At 40.0% G+C, this 21,406-nt stretch overlaps 1 protein-coding gene across 1 annotated transcript in view; it reads left to right on the top strand.

The window, feature by feature from the left end:
* Nucleotides 1-21,406, top strand: part of YTHDC2 (YTH domain containing 2) — a 1,963,388-nt gene that overhangs the window by 825,116 nt on the left and 1,116,866 nt on the right. The window contains exon 12 of the mRNA XM_044059160.1: nt 2,219-2,367. Within this exon, the coding sequence (XP_043915095.1) occupies nt 2,219-2,367 (149 nt within the window). The remainder of the gene's footprint in view (nt 1-2,218; nt 2,368-21,406) is intronic.

The following is a 21,406-nucleotide window of genomic DNA, read 5'->3' as shown; positions in this document are numbered from 1 at the left end:
CCTATTTTTCATGGGCCTTGTCCAGATTTTTGATGTTTCCAGGTTGAGAGGTATGATGCTTAGTAACTTTGTGTGTAACATTATATGCATAATGCATCTTTATTGTAGGATTCACTGTGGTAAGCTTCTTTTGAATTTGATTGTGTACAGCTTGCTAACCCTAATTAGTTAATTGAGTAATGGATATTTGACTATTTAAATAGAGTGCAAGCCTTTTACTGTTGTCTGATGAAGCAACTTTATTTTGTGAAAGCGCTCACCATTTTCTGTTTTGTCTATTAATAAACGTTCTCAGTGTGCTAGCTCGGTGCATTTTCTTTCATTTTGTTTGGGCTCCTTTTTACACCTTGCTTTTACCTACGACCGTTTTTGTTTTTTATATCATTGTCTTACGTCACTAGACATTCTATTAGATGCAGCTATGATGTTGCAGAAGCCTCTGCCTCAAACCTTAAAAGATACTCATGGTTAAGACTTACACCCCTTACCTGATGATTAAGGCCAAACTCCTGGACGCTTCTCTGGATACCTCTGCCCTTTTTTGGGGCTAAAGTGGCTGAGCTATTCAAGACCCTTCAACAAAAAGGGAAGGAATTCCAGGACCTCAAACACTTGTTCATCTCCCTTATCCCCACATTTCATAGAACCTACCCCACCAAAACCAAGCTCATTAGAAACTGGGTGGTTCTGCATTTGTTTCTTTTTCTGGGTTGAGTGAAGTAATGGTTCTTAAGAAGTCCTGTATGTAATAATGACGAAAACTCTTAACCTACATATGCTTACAAGTTGTTTTACTGTTGTATTTATTAAAGCCTTCATTTTGATACTACTTCTGGTGGTCCATTTGTTTTGGATTTGTTTGGAACTTTCAGCATTACGGGATTCAGTATGTGAGACAATATTTTTGAGAGTAGATACAAAGAAACTTTATTGTTATTTAGGACCACACAAGTTCAATCAAGATCAATGTACCCTTTCCCTCTCTTTCTGTCTTTATATATATATATATATATATATATATATATATATATATATATATATACACACACACACACACACGTATATATATATATATATATATATATATGTGTAATGTACTTTGGGATGGGATGGATTCCTTCATCCTATTCATCATCCCCACCTCCTTCCTTTACTTCCAAATAGGTTTCCTGCCTAATAGGTGGGATGGTTGGAAAGGTCGCTCTCCACCTCAGGACAGTTGGACAACTCAGGCTACAGAAGAAAGGTCTGAAGATGGCATTGCGTGACACTGTTTTTATACTCTGACGTTTGTCTGTAGCAGACTTTGTCTCTGGGGGATGGTGAAAAGCATCTGGTATTCATGTTAGTTATGAGCTTCAGCATGGTAGGAAGACCCAAGAATCGTACTGCAACTTCAGTGTACTTGAACATCTACAGTTATGGTAACTGGAGACAGGTGTACTTTCCCTGCCAGAAGCTGATATTTAAGATGGGTAGTTGTGTCATCATGGAAGCAAGATGACTTTGTTGTTTTTAAATAAGAAATTGTATTATTTTTCTTTCATGTGACTGTAGAGTTTTCTACTGAAAACACAGCTGTGTGTGGCCTGATTGTAACTTGTTAGATACTGACGAGTATTTTGCTTTTGTCAGCACACAACCGTGTTAACCTCTGAAAAGCTCATATGACATTGATTCTGCAGCCATGAGAATCTTGTCTAGTATTTAGCTGTAGACGTTAAGCTTCCCTCTAAAAATTAGGTTGCATGAGAAGAATTCAATTTAAATGGCTGTTTAGTAAGAATAATTCAGTATGTATTTGAACATTTAATTATTTTTAAGTTTGTGTTTGTTTATTGTCTGGTGAACTGATTTTTAGACAAACAGAAATGGTCTGCTTGGACACAAGGCTAGATGCTGCAGTGTGCACAGAATACTGTGAAGGAATGCTATAGCAGTTAATATAATTAGAGGCAGCTAGATCATATGTAATCTTGGAAATTTCATACCAAGTTTTTGTAGTACCAGTAAAGTGCATGTGCACTAAGTACTTTAGAGTCAGGTTTATTTTGCTGAAATTCATGTTATCCACAGTACCATGTGTCATCTTTGCCTTACTCAGTTCACATCAGTCCTTTAGTGTCTTTCTTGAGAGTGTGAAAAGATGTTTTGCACTGCTTTTATGAGTATTTAATGTCTAAATTAAATTGCTTGTTTTTTATGCATTCTTTAACAGAAGAAAAACAGCAGAACACACTCAGCGAGTGGTACAAAGCCCAGGACAGTAATTCTAAGCTTGAGCCCCAGAGACAAAGAACTGTGTCCTACATTACAGAAGACTATGACCTTTTGGATGAGGGAAGTGATGGCGTGTTCAATCATTTGGTAAACATCACTGTATATTATTTTCTAAAATGGTGGTAGTGTTAGAAAGCCTTTCTGTGCTCCTATTCACTTTGAGGTGTAAGAGTTTAAGCCTTCCTTCATTTGCCTAAATGTAAATGATTATTGAATCCCTCAGCTCACCTCTTACTTTTCTTTGTTTTATACAAGAGCATGCGTACTGCATGCATTTTAACTACGTATATTCTGCAGTTATCGATTTAAGTGACTGTTTCCTTGGAAGTGTTACTTGTAATTATGTACATTTCATGATACTGTTTGTTTTGCTGTTTTCTTCTTGAAGTTTACTGTTTTTAAGCAATCTTAACCATCAAGATTTTTTTTATATCATTTTTAATGCATTTTATATTCAGCAAAAAAATTGGTTAAATCTGTCAGTGTTGCCTATAACTCTTAGCCTTCCTTCAGAAGTTGATGTACACCTCTGTTTTCAGGATTGGTAAATCGTAAGATGTTTTTGAATGTGTACACTTTGTTCTGTCTTTTTATTTACTGGAGGCTAGAGTCGTAGTGTTTATGCAGCTTTGTGGAGAACATGTGCCAAAGTAGCTTCCATCCGTTGAAGTGCTGAACAGCAGCGAATGCATAAGAAAATGAGACCATCCCAACACAGAGTGGTCGGTAGACAAGAGAAATGGAGAAGAAGATTAACAGTCCAATGTGTAGTGATCTAGCAAACACTGTGAGTTATGCTGAACATGAACTGACAAAAATACTCACAAAATTAGCAGTAAATATCAAATACATGATTGAAACATCACATACTTGGTGAGAGAAAATACATTCAGGAATAAGACACTGCCATCATGTCAGAAATGTAGAAACATAATGGAGAAACAGTTTTTATGCAAGGGGAAAAAATTCCAGGGACACATTTCACATTTAGACATGGCAAAAAAATGAGAGAGACGGAAGATAGAAACCTAGAATGAACTAGGTACTTGAGTAAAACAAAAATGCCCATCTAGCAGTATACAATTTCTTTGAAAAAAAATACTCTTACTGATTTGTGTTTACAAAGTTACATCACACGCTCCATTGTTGCGGTGAAGTAGCAGATCATTGATAAATTGGAAATTAAGCATAACAAAATATCATTTAGATATGGTGTGGCCCTTCAGCATTCTCCAGTAGCTTAAGATCAAGGGCTGTTCTGTTCTGCTTGCAGGCAGTTGCCTTTCCTGTCCATGCAGATGGTTGTGCAGATGATTTTCCTTAGATACTAGCTTCACTGTTCTGCTACCTAGCCTTGCCCATATCCACCCTCCCCTCCCCTTACATTGCATTACATTTATAGAGAATGTTGTAAACCTCACATATTCTACTAAACACACCTTGTGCAGTTAGCAGTAGTAGTTCTACTTTATTTGTTACAGAGCAAAATGTATACTGAAATAGACCTACCTCTTTCTGCCCTACAGTACACTATTAAGTATTTAGCACTGATACTTTCAGCTTTATAAGTGAGGCTGTTACTACTCACATATAAGCCTTTTATGGCTAGTCTGTATGTGTGGAGCATGGCTTACCTTTTTTTCTGTACTGTTAGTATAGTCATGGAAACATGGAAGGGGAACTACTTTTGTGTATCATTTAAAATAGTCATAGTTACAAACATATCAAGCCCAGACGAGACCCTGCTTGACATATCCCAGCACTCAAGACTTAACTTTAGTCTTTATTAGTGATTTAAAACAAACCTTTCCCTCTCTCTTTTTTATATATGTGTATAAAATGCCATAACAGTTGTCCAGCATTCACTCTTAGCCACTTTAGTGGCAAATAAACCACACAAGGCAGAAATAATGTATTTAATCCAGAAAACGTACTACAAGGCCAAGGCCTCTGAAGCTGCAAACCGGTCTCACCATATAGGCATCTTCAATGCAGAAATCTATAACAGGAAATGACACAACCCTCTTCCTTTTATACCAGCCATTTAAGCAAACCATATCACCATTATTCATTACCAAAATAAAATTCAGTGTATAAATAAATTTTGAACTCTACCGATTTTCATTCAGTCCTAGTTTATATAATGCCCCCAAATGAATAATCCACGTTTTTTCTTTATTGTCTGACTTTTTTTTTCATTTGTGATAATCCATCACCCTTAACCCTGTCTGTACCTGCAGATATAAAATGTGCCCCAACATGTTCCAAATGATGTTTGTACAATGCACTCCTCAATCTTTTACAATTAATGTCACTGATGTGCATTGCTAATCTACGCTTAAAAGGTCTTGAAGTTTGACCTTTATAGAAAGCACCACACTTGCATACTGCCATATATATAGCCAAGTCTATATTACATGTAGTTAGTGTCTTGATGTCATACACTTTCATTCTATTTACTGATGTAAATGATTTAATTGTAGGTACAACTTTACAATATATAGAATTTCCACAAAATGTACTACCTCTTAATGTTTCACTCTTTCCTATTTTACTCACGAAGGAACTTTTTTATATTTATTAAGATGTTCTCCATATTTCTTCCCCTCCTATAGCCAAAATGGCAATATTCATCTAATATTTGTTCAAAAAAGGGGTCTGTCTTTAAACTTGGACAATATTTCTTAATTACTTCCTTAATTTTTAATGTATTTGTTTCAAAATTAATAGTAAATCCTGGCCTCTGTCCCACTGTTAAATTTTCAGCCTTCATTCTACTTGATTTTATTAAATCTTTCATATCCTGTCCAGAACTGAACACATATGCATTAGAGACTGAATCTGTAGTATATCCCCTTTAAAAACAAATCTAGATTTCATCTTACATGCTTCATCTTCAAATACTTCATTGGTACTGCATAATCGCGTAAGGAATTGCGATTTAGGTATATTCTTACTAATATGTGCAGGATGACAGCTACTGGCTTCCAATATAGAATTCTTAGAAAAAAGGCTGACGAAATAATGCTGTTGCCATTGTTCCATCAATTAATTTAGAAACATTCACATCCAAGAAGTCTGTATTAAAGGGTTGAATTTAACCAATAAATGTAATACCATATTGATTACTATTTAAATAGTTCACAAACTCCATCCAAGTCTCAAAAGAACCTTCCCATATGAACCAGCAGTCATCCAAATATCGTTGCCACATATTAATAAATTTTGTATTTATTCCCATCATCATATACTAAGTTGACTTCTAAAAAACCCATAAATAAGTCAGCATATATTGGTGCAAAATTAGTGCCCATTTCTGTACCTTTGATTTCCAAATACCAATCTTCTTTGTAATAAAAGGCATTATGCTCTAGAATCAACCATTCTTGATAAAGCATATGTGTTCAATTATGGACAGGATAGGAAAGATTTATTAAAATCAAGTAGGCAGAAGGTTGAAAAATTGATAGTGGGACAGAGGCCAAGATGTATTACTAATTTTCGAACAAATACATTCAAAATTAAGGAAGTAATTAAGAAATATTGGCCAATTTTAAAGACTGACCCCTTTTTTTTTTAACAAATATTAGATGAATATTGCTATTTTGGCTATAGGATGGGAGAAATATTGGAGAATATCTTAATAGATATAAAAAAGTTCCTTCATGAGTAAATTATGAAAGAGTGAAACATTAAGAAGCAGTACATTTTGTGGAAATTGTATGTATTGAAAAGTATCCAGAATGAAATTGTTTACATCAGTAAATACAATGAAAAGTGTATGACATCAAGACACTAATTAAATGCAATATAGACTGGGTTATATATATGGCAATATGCAAGTGTGGTGCTTTCCATATAGGTCAAACTTCAAGACCTTTTAAGCGTAGATTAGCATTGCACATCAGTGACATTAATTGTAAAAGATTGAGGAGTGCATTGTACAAACATAATTTGGAACATGCTGGGGCCCTTTTTATATTTGTAGGTATAGACAGGGTTAAGGGTGATGGATTATCACAGATGAAAAAACATAATCTTAGATAATAAAGAAAAAACTTGGGTTATTCATTTGGGGGCATTATATAAACCAGGACAGAACGAAAATTGGTAGAGCTGAAAATTTATTTATACATTGAATTTTATTTTGGCAATGAAAAATGGTGATACGGTTTGCTTAAATGGCTAGTACAAAAGGAAGAGGGTTGTGTCATTTCCTATTATAGATTTTTGCACTGAAGACTCGTATATGGTGAAACCGGTTTGCAGCTTTAGAGGACTTGTCCGTATTGTTTATTTGTACATTGGTACATTTTCTGGATTAAATACATGATTTCTGCCTTGTGTGGTTTATTTGCCACTGAAGTGGTTATGAGCGAGTGCTTGGACGATTGTTGTGGGGTTGTATTGAATTATGTCCATGCACCGCTATTGTTCCAGATATATATATATATATATATATATATATATATATATATATAAAATATATTTTATATGTACAAGCACATCTATACAGTACCCTTAAGGTAAATATTTCATAGTGTAAACTTACCTACCCCATCCATCATTCCAAATGGAGTGTATGCCAGTATCTAGCCCTTCACCTCACATAGTTATATTGTCAATTTCTCTCAGGGAATGATAAATCACACCCCTTTGTATAAAACTAACACACATTAATAGCTATAGTATCTGCAACAGACTTGATTTTATTGTAAGATTGGATTTCCAAAGAACCAAGAACTGCTGCCTCCTGTAATTCATAAAAGGCTACATATATTGGTAAGATATTTTAGTGTGACTATAAATTATTTTTGCATTAGACCTGTTGCATCTGCTACTATTGGAACTATGTGGGTGTCTTTATCCCACATTACTCTTGTTTCTGCTTGTAAATTCTAGTATTTCATGACTTTGTCTCTGTATATAAGACGCTGTAATTGCTTGGTGTAGTAAGTTCAGTGATCAGCGCTAATTTTGTTTTTCATGGACTACTGTATGTGATTTTCTTGCATCAGTTTTTTGAACTGTTGGTAATGGGTGATTCCTTGTGGTATAAACTTTGTCCTCTATATTGATTTGTGGTTTATGTTTCCAGTGCTTCTCAGCTGCATCTACATTGTAGTGTTTACACAATCCCCAGTGCAACAGTATTGACACATTATTATGCCTGTCAGTGTACAGGTACTTTGCAATGAGACTGTCGCACTCATCAACAAGATGTGCAACTGTTTCCAGTTATGTTTTAAAGAACCTGCGATTGTCTTTTTCTCCAACTTTTTCAATTGACTTTGTAAACCAATGTGTACTTGGTCCACTGTCCTGGGCCGCAATTAGCCTTTCGTCTTTTCCTTTTGATTCACCTCTCCTTAATTGTTCGCATGTCAGATGTTGGTCATCGTGAGGTTGTTCCCGAACTCTGTACTTGCCACTCGGTTAATTTTCACTTTTGTTCTCCTTCTCTTCTGACCCTTTTCCTTATATTATTTCTTTGTTTTTTTTTTGTTTTTTTTGGCACATTCAATTGCTATCTGAGTTTTATGTACTACTTGTTTGATTTACATTCCTGCTTTACCCCAAAATGCTTCTGCTATACTTAGTAATGATATCTTGGGCATGTCATGTTGTAAAACTTTCACTATATTTGGATCTGCTGTGTTCAGCATATGTGTAAGCAGTCCCAGGATCACAGGTTATGTGCATATAATCAGTTTCAAGGAGGCTCATTCCTCCTGAGTGAGGTATGATGTGGTGTGTACTGAATTTTATATATCATTTGTAAGTATGAAAGACTTTTTTGGTATTCGTGTCTAGTGATTCAGTCAGGAAAAGCCTATAGTGATGTATCAATTCTCAACATTTGACAACTCGAACTCCCTTTTTCCAAGCATATTCTCAAGAAATAATAGCCACAAAGGCACCTTCCCTTGGGTTGTGTCATTTCATGAAAAAGATGGTATAAGGTTTGTGGACTATAGAAGATGCTTCCCTATGCATCAGCTTTGTCAAGGTGAGGGCAGGCCTTCTAGAGTTGTAGGCTGTAGGCATTTCAGGACGTACACCCTTGGAGTGTGCTTGCCATACAGTCAAACATGAGCTTCGTATGGTGCATCAATGAGCAGCGTGTGAAACTGATCTTATTCTCTGTACATAGAAACAAGGGGAAACCTGACCTTATTTTCCATGCAGAGAAGCAATAAGTGTATGGAATTGAGCACTGGCTTTGCAACACTTTGGTAGTCCTCTATATGTGTGTTATTACAAAGTGATGGAGCAGACAGGTTCTACTTCCTCACAAATTATCTGTTAATGCCATAGTGGCAAGCATTTATATTCAAAAAATGGAGACAAAGTTGCTGCCATCTTTTTGCTGCATCATTCAACACCAGGGACTTTCTTTTTTTCAGAATAGTTCCTCCAGAATGGCAGTCACCAAGAGACACATTCTCCCACGACTGGTGGTCTCTATGCCTTCTTCCTACTTAAGTTGATTGTGAGACTCCTGCAGAAAGCCAAAGAATGGAAGAACAAGTTCATACTCATTCACATAGCACCATTCTGGCCTCATCAGACTTTGTTCCCCTTGCTGTGGTTGCATTTAAGGAAGAGACCTCTGTCTCTTCTACTGAACCTTGTTCTGCTATCATACCAATTTGGGATTTCTCACCTGGATATTCAGTCCATCATTCAAATGGCTTGCTTTCTTCCAGTTCCTGTTTTTGACCAGGAGCCCTTAGTTCCCCCCAGAGGTAGTAGACCTCTTTAAGGCCTCTCAAAAGAATTCCATTAAAAGATTTACAAGGGTACATGGAAAAAGTTTGCTTTGTGGCCCTGAAGAGAGACGTTTCCCCAGTGCTGGCAGTACTGGAGGAGGTTTTCATCTAATTGAATTATATGACAAAGACGATAGGTTTTCTTCTGCCAAAGTTCATTTGGCAGCCATCTTGTCTTTTCAAATCATTTGTTGGCTGCGTATAGATCTTGTAAAGCCTTCTTTAAGGGTATTTTTCATTTGAGACTTCCCTTAACTAGACCGTCAACAGCTTGGGACCTCAATTTTGTATTAGAATGCTTGAAAAGACCTCTGTTTGAACCAGACAGATCTGTGGATATTAAATCCCTTTCCTGTAAGACCGCTTTTCCTTAAGCCATTATTTTGGAAAGGCAGGTTTTGGAACTTCAGACCTTGCCTTTGCAGTTTCCATGTATTGTGTTCCATCAGGGCAAAGTCTGTCTTAGAACGAAACTGTAGTTGTTACCTAAAGTTACATCACAGACTTAATTTAAACCAGTATATTGATTTGCCTGTAATTTTTCTGAAGTACTGTAATAAAGGGGAGTATCTGTTATATTGCCTAGATGTTCACAGACCAGTATGATTTTACTATTTAGGAAATTCAAGTGACACTTTTGTTTTTTTTGCCAGTTAAACTGGGTCACAAGACTTTTGAGATTACTTTGACAAAGTGGATTACTGACTGTCTCATTCTGCTAGGACGAGGCTGGCATTGAGTTGCATGCTCCTTCAAAGGCATATTCTGTTAGGTCTTAAGCCACATTGATGGCCTTCCTCAGAAATGTCCAACTTCAGGATATTACAGCAGCAGCCACTTGGTTTTATGTACCTTTGCTAAACATTCAGCATTGACTATTTCTAGAGCAAGGGTCTTGTTGGGGCAACCATCTTGAAAGGCTTACTGGGGTTGGGTCCCCATGTTAGCTGAGGATTCTGTCCTGTTGTTCTAGTGTCCTGGCAGAACCTGAGAAATATGTAGGCTATATGATTAACTTGAAGGTTAGATTTATCTGATCCATGCACTGGAGCATCCTGCCCACCATACTCCCAAAACTGTCCTTTCCTGAAAGATTTATGGGAATCGTTTGGAGGTTATGGAATGCATCTAGTTTATTTCTTGAAGCTAGTATTCTTTAATGGAGGCATACTCAATCTGGAGGACTAACAACATGGATAGATTAGTGATGTCTAAGAGCTCCTCAAAGCTCAGTAGAGTGTGCAAAAGATACCCATCCTACTGTTTCGATCACCAGACTGAGACGAAAGAAGTCTAATGTTCCTGTAAGTAACTAACTTATGATCTGATGTTTTTAATCTTCATTCATTCATCACTGATGGGATGTTGGTTCCGTCCTTGGAACCGAGTCAGCCTTATACCAAGCTCGTGCCAGCCAAAAATCTCTCGAGCTAAGCTTTTACCCATTGTACCCTTCTCCATGTTACCTTAGATATCGTTTGCCGCGTAGCTGTAAGGCCGCATTCAAGCCAGCTCTCAGCTAAGTTGAACATTTTTTTATATTTAATAGAGTTTTGATAGGGGTATCTTGTAATTTTTTTTTTTTTTTATTTTTGTCTATTGCTAGCCTTTACCCTTTCCTTTTGACTTCTTTTCCTAATTACCCTTCGGTAACCTTAATACCATTGGTGGTACAGTCTTTCTCCCTACCCTTTGTGGTAATTCTTAAATACCATTGCTAGTATTTCCACCTCCTTTCCTTTTCCTTAAAAAAACTGTATATCTACACATATAATCTCCCTTCTAGCCACCTCTTTGGGTGTTTGTTGTATGTGTGTGTCGAATATATCTGAAAAGAAAGGAATGTCAGGCTTTAAGCAATGCCTGAAATGTAGTAGGAAAATGCCAAACAGCAACTCTCATGAGGACTGTGTGTATTGTTTGGGGGTGCCTCATCTTTCAGTGCAACCTCCGTATTCTATTTGCAAGGGGTTTTTTGCCCGTACTCTGAATGAACACAAAAACAAGTTAATTCTGAAGGGCATCCTTAAGACACCCTTTTCAGAGGCTCTCCCCCTCCTAAGAAAGAAAAGAAAATACCACTTTCTGTGCCTTCTTTACCTTCTGGTGATTTGGATAAGCCACCTAAACCAAAAATGCCTAAAGTGTCATCGGAGCCCAAGCAAGTCTCTATGGCACTGACTTCTGTTCCATCAACTGTCTTTATTTTGTCTGCGCCTGTTTCGGCACCAGTAATGTCTACAGCACCATCTATACCCAAGGTACAAATTGCCTCTCCCTCTTCGGTACCGAGTGCCAATGCACCGAGCATGCCTCTGGTACCCATAACTACTTCATCATTCACAGCTGAGCCTCCACTGGCCACCTCCACACCCACTTCGGTACGGAGCGCTGTTACGGCACTGAGCCGATCTACTGTACCATGACTACAATAGATGTTCCACTACTCCCGGTCTCCAGACTTGAGACAGTAGTGCCGTTGGACACTGCAACACAGACCCAATACTCCCCATCAGTTGACCCCTTTTATGGGACAGATATATAGCCCCTTCCTTGAATGGACAGAGTCTCCTTTGGAGATATCCACTAGATCCACCAGGAGCCTTTCTGAACTTGATGTGGTGCACCTTGTGGACCAGCTGCTGACAGCCAGGAAATTCCTACACCCTCTAAGACCCATCCACCTGTTGGACTTGGGAGTGTTTCTCCACGGACTCCATACTACTACTCTCCTTTGACCTCCTTGCAGGTTTCAAAGTCTTCTACTCTGATGCCACTTTTGGTATCCACATCCTTGGTGCCATTAGTGGACCTCACTGTGGCCCCAGAACCAACTCTTTGTCCTTCGGCTCGTTTGGAACGTGGTCTTTCTCATATCCAGGATTGGGCTATGGGCTCTCTGGTGCTGAATATGGTTCAGAGCTTGTCTATGGTTTTGTCCATGGTGCCAGGAGTCCTGTCAGCACCAATCCTTCTTGAGGCTCCTCTCTCTCGGGAGTGGGCTCAGTGGAGCTGGGGTGTGACCCATGTTCCAAGGTTGCCTTTCTCTGTTCCGGGCTCCCATCCCTGTTCAGGTGGGCCTACTTTCCGAGCGATGGAAAGGGCTGTTGCCTCGGGAAGCAAACCGCCGGTGTCGGAACCCCAGATGTCCCCTCCCTTTGTGCTGCAGCTGGCACAAGCCACCGTTTTAGGACATCGGGCATGAGAGCTGCAGGAAATCCTACTGCAGGGCCCCCTTTCTTCCGAGTCTTCCTCAGAAGTTCCCGCTGATGAGGTGCCACGGAAGAACTCGTGCAAGAGGAAGCACGTAGACTCCCCTGAGGAGTCTCTTACTGAGGATATGGATTACAGTGAATGAGAAGGGTCCACATGGTCAGCCCCTGAAGATGTCTCCTTGAAATGTTGAAACAGAGGGGTGACTGGAAGCCCAAAAACCTTTCCTCTTAGGAGTCCATTTTCCTGCAGGCCTTTTGTGCTTGTCCATCTACATCATGGGTGACCCCGCCTACAGATGAGCTAGTACAGCTTTTGGTGCAGCATGTTTGGAAGGATCCTGACTCTGTTGAGCCTATCCCATGGAGACCAGATAAAATTCTATCCCCCTGAGGAGAGCCCACATTGGTCTAAAGGTCTACCAGTAGATGCTGTGGTGGTGGTGGCGGACACGGAGGAGGAGAGCCAGACTGTTCATCCGCCTAACAGGGAGTCCTGGGGGTTTGACAGATTAGGGAAGCGAGTTTTTGCTTCATCGACTTTTGCCATACAGTCTTTAAACTATTTGGCACATTTTACGAGGCTCCAAAGTGACTTAATTTCTGACCTCTCATCAGGACAGGTGTCTGACGAGGTAAGTGACAAAGTTGCCTCTCAGCTTGCAACCCTGGAATCCATATCGAACTCGTCCATGACGTTAAATATCCTATGCAACCGAAGTGACTGCAAGAGCTGCGGGTTCAGGCATTGAGACGTCACACATGAATGCGCCTTTGTGATTTCGCTGACCCGTTTAAGTCTTCCTTCCTGAGTGCTCCAGTTGGTGTCTTCCCTGTTCAGCCCAAAAGTGAAGGACACTCTAGCCAGGTGTGAGGACAGTAAGACCTTGTCTGCCATAGGTGTACACTTTTCCACCCCCCCCCCAACATTCCTTCTCCAGGAGTCAGTGGAGTGGAAAGGTGTGGCATAAGAAGTCTCAGGGTCCTTTTCGTTACACATGTGGTGAGTTCACCCCCAGAGGCAGAGGGGGTAACTCTTCTGGAAGACGCCCCTACTGAGGCAGAGGGGGCCTGCGTAACCAGGGACCCAGAGTCTCTTTCTCTGGACAGTACTACCAGTGCACCTGAAGAGCGGCCCGGTTGCTTTCTTCTGGAAGTAATCGTGGGGTGTTTCTCTCTGCACCACGCTGCCTGTCAGTCGATAACTACCGATTCTTGGGTGCAGAAGATACCCAGTGGCTACAACACCTCTTTCAATTCTTACCCAAAGCTACTCAGACGAATTCCGGACGTTCCACCCAGTCAGAGGGAAAAGTAGCTCTAGAGATAAAAAGGATGTGTCAAAAGAAAGTCATCCAAGCAGTCCCACCAAATCAATGCGAATCCGGATTTTACTCGAGATTCTTTTTGGTGCCAAAAAAGACAGGGGACTGGAGACAGATTTTTGGATCTCAGCAATTTAAACAACTTTGGCACCCAAATGAAATTCCGGATGGTCATGGTTCAGTCCACTCTCCCTTTTTTTGGGGAATGGTGATTAGATGTGCTGGATGGACCTTCAGATGTGTATTACCACATCAAAATGGACAAGTGCTCCAGGAGGCTACTTCGCTGGGAACCAATCACTACCAATTCCATGCTCTGCTTTTCGGACTCTCCACAGCTCCCCGAGTGTTCACCAAGTGCATGGCAGTAGTAACAGCTTACTTAAGACTGCAAGGATTCTGGGTGTTTCCATATTTAGACGATTGGCTCCTTACCGCCACCACCAAGCATCTGCTGGTAACGGCCCTGAAATACAATCTCTCTCTGGAGAAACTTCTGGGAATTTCAATAAATTGGAAGAAATCCAAGCTGACGTTGACCCAATCCATAGAGTTCATAGGAGCAGTATTCAACACCCACTCCTGTTTAGTCTCTCTCCTGGACCACAGATAACAAAGACTGAGGCTTCATTGCCGAGTGATTTTCTGTCAAAACAAAGTTTCAGCACAGGAGGTCCTCTAGCTGCTAGACTCCATGGCAGCTTCTACATCAGTGGTGTGTCTTGCAAAACTTCACATGACTTCTTCAGTGGCTTCTGTTATCTCAGTGGTACCCAAATCATCACCCTTTGTCCTTTCAGACTTGTATAACAAATTGTTGCAAACAGGACTTACTTTTGTGGACAAGACCCGAAACAAAGCTTTGGAGACGCCCCTTTCATCCTCCTCTGTCCAGAGCAACTGTGACCATGGATGCTTCCCTGATTGTGGGGGGGGGGGGGGTGCATTTTCAGGGAATGGCAGTCCAAGGCACATGGTCCACAGTGGAGACCAATCTGCATATCAGCATTCTAGAACTGGGAGCAGCGCTTTTAGCATTTCAAGCATTCCAGTCTGTCCTTCCTTCTGGGACAATTGCCATCCAACCAGACAACATGTCAGTAGTCTGGTATAGCAACAAACAAGGAGGAACCACGTTCTATCCCTTATGTCGAGAGGCCATGAGAATTTGGCAATGGGCGATAGCTTCCAACCGCTTTCTGATAGCAATGCATATTCCTGGAGATTCCAACGTGATTGCAGATAAGCTGAGCAGATGTATTTTAGTGCCTCACAAGTGTTCGTCCATTGCGATGAAAATTTTCAACTGTTGGGGCCAGCCTTGCTGTGACCTATTCATCTCCCCATCAAACCACAAATGCAGCAACTACTTGGCTCCAATTCCCCCGCAGAGGGAGTCCCCGAGGGACATGCTTATCAATGGGACTTCTGTATGCTTACGCTCCCATTCCTCTGATTCCCCAATTCGTGAAGAAAACTCTTCAGTTGAAAAGCAAAGTGATCCTCATAGCTCCTTACTGGCCTCAACAAGTATGGTTCCTCTTTCTCCGGCCTCACCTACTATGCTGACAGTGGATTCTGGATCCAAATCCAGACCTGATTTCTCACCCCCACGGGTTGAGTCACCCTAACTTAACCAGTCTCAAGCTAACAGCTTGGTTTCTCCACTTCCGCTGAACATCCTTTCCTCCCCAGTACTTGATATTATTGTGGCCTCCCACAAACCATCCACTAGAAAACTTTATCTTGACAAATGGAAGAGATTTTCATTTTGGTCTAAGCAGAGAAAACTGGATCCATACTCAGCCCCTGTTACTGCAGTACTAGATTATTTGTCAAATTTCTTTGCAGACGGTGCCTCGACTTGTACTACACGAGTGCACCTAGCTGCTATTTCAAACTTTCGTAATGGTTTTGGGTATTCCTCATTGATCTCTCATCGTCTATGTAAAACGTTTCTAAAAAGGAGTCTCTCACATTAGACCCCCAGTCAAACAACCTATAGAACCATGGAACCTCACATTAATCCTACAATCTTTGACACAACCTTCCTTTGAATCTGCAGCAACTTGTGACATCAAGTTCTTATCCTGGAAGTCTCTCTTTCTGGTGGCCATCATGTCAGCTAGGCAAATTTCCGAACTCCACGCTCTATGCAAAAAAACGCCCCTATTTGATCTTCCACGAGGACAGCGCATCACTTCGGACAAACCCTTCCTTTCTCCCCAAAGTAATTTCAGATTTTTCCATTAATCAGACTATTGACCTTCCATTTTTTTTTCCAGAATTTTTCAAATTAAGGAGAGTACTGTCTGCATTCATTAGATGTACACAGACAGTTGAGATTCTGTCTGGATAGGACAAAAACAATGCGCAAATCTGATAAGCTATTTATTTCCTTTTCTGGTCCTAAAATGGGTAAGTCAGTTTCTAAGGTGACCCTATCTAAGTGGCTCAGAGATTGTATACTCTTCATTTATTATCATGAGAAAAAAAACGTTACCACAGAAAATCAAAGCTCACTCCACTAGTTCTATGGCTACTTCTGTGGCATTCCATTCAAGCATTCGAGAGCTTCTTTGGATGTTATCTGTGCAGCAGCAACGTGGGCTAATCCTCATACTTTTATAACTCATTACAAATTGGATTTGGTCTCCAGAAGAAGAGCTTCTTTTGGCTCAGGGATATTCTTCCCTAAGGGTCACCCAAGTGACACAGGGTAGCTGGGGACTCTGTCCCATCAGTGATGAATGAATGAAGATTAACAACATCAGAAAAAGAATTTATGTCTTACCATAACGTTCCATCTGTCTTGTTGATCTTTATTCATTTATCACATCCCACCCTCCTCCCCCCTCCTAAGGCTCTTGGGGATTCTTTGTGTCCAAGTGCTGAGTTAGGGTACTTGCACAGAAACTGCCTCTGCTTTACTAATACCGGGCAAACTCGATTTAAGGTAACAAGGAGAAGGGTACTATGAGTAAAAGCTTAGCTTGAGAGTTTTTTGGCTGGCGCGAGCTTAGTATAAGGCCGACTCGCTTCCGAGGAGGGAACCAACATCCCATCAGTGATGAATGAATGAAAATCAACAACACAAATGGAGCGTTATGGTAAGACATAACTCTTTTTTTGCTGATGCAAACCACAATTTCTTGACTTTGGAATTTTTTTTTTTTAATCTATGACTGACAAAGACCTTTAGTCTTGGTCAGTGTAGTGCCTTGCCATATGTTGGTATTTTTTACTAGATTTATGAACTTGTCCTATTTAAAGGTGTTTTGTAAGTTTAACATTTGTTGCTTAGTGGAATTGTTCTTTGAAAAAAAAAATTCTTTCAGAATGGTTTTTGCTACCTGTTGCTCAGAATTATTTTTCAGCATGAACATGGGGCAATCTCTTGCCCATGTTGTTCCTTCCTGTCCTGCTCATAATATGAAGAAGTTGATTAAGGAGCTGGGAGAAGTGCTGGCTCCTTGGATGTTTTAGTCATTGAAGGGTGACTTTGCAGTAGACAAATCTAGTCTCTTGGACCATCTATCCAGTCTAGCTGCTCCTTTTGGTGTAAAACCCAGACCAGTAACTATGGACTGGGTTTCAGTCACGTCCTCTGCTGCTGCTGTTACGTTGTCCTTAACGGACATGGGAGAACCACTCTAGAGCTTGTGAGAGGGAGCAGTTCAAGTTGTACTGCATAGCCAAGTTAGAGTGTCTAATCTGTGGGTTAGTTCCTGTAGATCAGTATATGTGTATGGATCTAGGACGTTTGCTCGACTGAGCAAACGTCCGAATCATTAAAACCCGAACACACTTTAATGAAAGTGCTTTTATCGAAATAGCGCTTTCGTTAAAGTGGGTGACAACCCCCCCCCAAAAAAAAACTACATTTACATTTTTAGCAGGGGGTGTGCCCCCCACACACCCCTACTTTAATATTCTCTCTCCGAGACTGCACTACAGTGGAGAAAAGGGTAATTTCCCTTATCCGCACCATAGTACAGCCTCTGCAACAGTCATACTTATGCGAAAGTGCTTCTTTGGTGAAAATCACTTTCGCGTAAGTATGCCCGGCTGTTTGGATTTCGGTCGTTTGCTCAGTCGGGCAAACGTCCTAGATCCATGTGTATATACCTTTAGGAAGCTATCCAAGGGATTGCACAAGTGTATAAATACTGAGCATGTCCAAATCTGATTGCCATTTTGTAGTTAGCTGTTGAGATATAAGCATGTATGTATGAAAGGTCTGTCTATTAACTAGTTCATTCGTATTTAATGATGCTGCTATCCATCCTGATGTGTTTCTACATATTAAAGCATCTAAACGAAGCCCCAAGCCGCCTTGTTATATGTGTTAGAGACGAATGAGCGACCTCAGAAGAGGCATGTCTAAAGGGCATGGAGTCAGAACCGGCATATCCAAAGGGCATGAAGATAGAGACAGCTTGGCTAAAACAATTTAAGGCATTTGCTTAGGGCTGGTGGAATTTATAATAGTGGATCACCCCAAAATGTGCGTACTTTGCAAAACAGGTCAGAAACTGATTTCAGATATTAAAACTTGCTCAGCACTGTTTCTTTTTTGTAAATAATGAAAAGAGGCCTACAGAACATTCTAAACGATATTCGCATAAACCGATATGTAAGGTATAGATAAAAATATTCGAATTACTACAGAAAATGTTTGAAATAAAGTCTGAATAAAATAAGGTTAAATGACTGCATTTTTCAGTACATGCTTTGTGAATCTGTATTTTTCATATTAAGCAAAGATATTCGAGTTATCAGGAGTGAAAAAGGTGTTTGCATGTTTGTACAGTGTTACAGTAAAGGTATTTTGCAAAGTATAGCCATTGCAGGGCGTATTTCACCGAGCACAGCCATTGCAAAGAATATTTCACAAAGTAAAGTATTTTGAAGAGTTTATTGTGTATTTGAATGTTGTTACAAGCTCACAGAAGCTATTTGTACTTAATTACAAGGGCCATATTTTCAGTGTGTTTGTGTATACTTTGGGGGCATGGCAGACAGATTTCGGAAACTCAGAACACTTGTGTTTGACAGTAATATTGCTGAGAACTGGAGAGTGAGTTAGAGTACGACATTTTCATACAGGCTCCATTTTCTGGTAAAGATGGCTGTGCAAAGGCATTTATTCTACTTAATTTAGCTGGGTCATAAGCCATAGAAAGGCAATGCTCCTTTGTGTATGCACCTGTTTTCTATACAGGAGAGGGGGAAAACTGTCATATTGTTATACCAGCTGAGTCAAGGGAGGACCCATGCTTAAGACGTAAATTTAGGGAAATGTGTAACCCCCCCCCCCCCCCCCCCAGACAAATGTTACTATGGAAAGGCACTTGTTTTACGTAAGGAACCAAAAGCCAGGTTAAACTTTTGCAGCATGTATCACTAATCTGAGAAATTAGGCTAAAACCTGCATATGTGATGATTTAAGGGATGAGCTGATAATGGACAGATGTGTGTATGGCATAAAAGATAATGCTTTGAGAAAGATTTTGCTTCATGACAGTGATTTAACTTTGAATAAGGCTATTGAGATTTGTCAAATATACGAGCTCACAGAAAATTACATAAAAATGCTTACAAATGAGAATAGCTCTGGAAGGCACAGTGATAAAGCTCATGTTGGTAGTATGCAGCACATGGTTAAAAGAAACAGGTCCAAGCACATGGCAGCAACAGTAACCCCTGCAGCACAAACTGGTAAACTCCAGAACTTTCTAGTAAGTTCTAAGGAGAACTCTGGAAATCACACAGTCTCAGTGAAGCATAACAATGAGTCAGCAAACTCTAAGCATGGGACCCAACCTACTTTCATTGCCAGCTGTCATAATTGTGGTGGAGGTCATGAATCTAAAAGGGAAAAATGTTTAGCTTTTGGTCAACAATGCCACAAATGTGATAAATGGTATCATTTCAAATGATTCTGTAAATCAAAAGGATCACATTATTTTATTAAAAGGGAACATTTTAAGAAATGAGTTGATCAGTTAAGACAGTGGCAAACCTAGTGTTTATATTGATGGTGCGTCTGTTCATCATGAAACTGTCAGTGCAGTAGATGTAAGGGCAAAGAATGAAGTATTTTGTACTGTTCAGACAAATGGCAAACCTACAGAGCTCAAAGTTGACACAGGTTTCAAGTGCAATGTTATGTCTGTAGAATCATTTGCTAGAGTGTGTAAAAGTGAAAGGCTTGACTTGACATGGTTTGCTAAACTTGTTGCTTATGGAGGTGAAGAAATTAAAACTGAAGGCTCAGTAGTGCTTTCATGTTACCCCGCTGAAAGAAGCTACAACTTGTTATTTTATGTGGTCAGGAGGCACATCCAGTCATTATTAGGGCTCAGAGACAGTTTGAAAATGGGACTGCTTTCTTTTAATAAGTAGTCCACCATGTTAGCTTAAAAGACCACCACTCTAATTTTGCCCGTTGCATTTTTTTCTACCTATGCTGATCTTTTTGAAGACAAATTAGGCAAACTTCCAGGTGTGTACTCCATGATGTTAGATGTAGAGTTTGGTCAAGTTATCCGGCCAGCTTGAAAAGTTCCAGTAGCAATGCAGGACAGAGTTAAAATCAAGATAGATTAAATGGTGCGATAAGGTGTGATTTGTGCAGTTGAAACTCCAACTGAATGGGTATCTTCCATGGTCATAGCTCGTAAGAAAAGCTCAGACAGAATATGTATTGACCCATGAGATTTGAACAAAGCACTAAAAAGACCTCATCAGCCAATGCCCACAGACGAAGAAATCGCAGCCTTGATGCCAAGTGCCATTAGTTTTTCTGTCTTAGATGCAGAGAGTTCATTTTGGCAAATTCAGCTTGACAGAAAATCCTTATTGCTCACTACTGTCAGTCGTCCATTTGGCAGGTACAGATTTTTGAGGATGGCATTTGGAATAAGTTCTGCAAGGGAAGTCTTTCTGCGTGCAATGGAGCAATTTTTTTCTGGGTATCTGTGCTATCATAGTAGATGACATACTATTAGGAGGTCTTGATGAAGCTGAACATGACAGAAACCTCAGAAAAGTTCTAGAAAGGGCATGTGAAGTGAATCTGAAGCTCAGGCCGCACAAATGCAAATTCAGGCTACAAGAAGTTCCTTATGTTGGTCATTTATTTACAAGTACAAGCCTATGATCAGACCCTTCAAAACAAACAGCTATTCTCAAGATGCCAGCTCCAGACAATGTTAAAGCCCTGCAATGTTTTCTTGGCATGGTCAACTACTTAGGCAAATTCATTCCAGACTTGAGCCAATTATCAGCACCACTCAGAGAGCTGACGCGTAAAGATGTATCCTGGTCTTAGAGCAACACCAAAAGGCAATTGATGTCCTGAAGCAGAGAATTGCTAGTTCACCAACCCTCAGATACTATGATGTTCACAAACCAGTTACACTTTCCTATGATGTTTTGAAATCTGGTCTTGGTGTAGTCATTCTACAAGAGGATCAAACAGTTGTGTGTGCATCAAGAACTCTTACCCAAATTGAGATGCAGTATGCCCAGACTGAGAAAGTGCTTTTGGTATTTGTGTTTGCATGTTCAAAGTTCCATGATTATATTTATGGTAGACCTTTCCCGATTGAAATGGACCTCTAACCATTACTCAGTCTTGAGAAACCCAATACATTCAACTCCAGCAAGACTGCAACATATGATGCTAAGATTGCAAAAGTACAGTTTCAGTCTTGTCTACTACAAAGGCAAACTACTTTATCTCGCTGATACATTATCCAGATCTCCCAGAAGCACCACAGACTACCATGAGAATGAGAGTCTTGATTCT

This window comes from Protopterus annectens, chromosome 17.part0 (genome assembly GCF_019279795.1).
Source record: "Protopterus annectens isolate FY-2018-M chromosome 17.part0, PAN1.0, whole genome shotgun sequence".
NCBI classification, from domain to species: domain Eukaryota; kingdom Metazoa; phylum Chordata; order Ceratodontiformes; family Protopteridae; genus Protopterus; species Protopterus annectens.
Note: the sequence above shows the minus strand (reverse complement) of the source record. Positions and strands in the feature narration are given on the sequence as shown.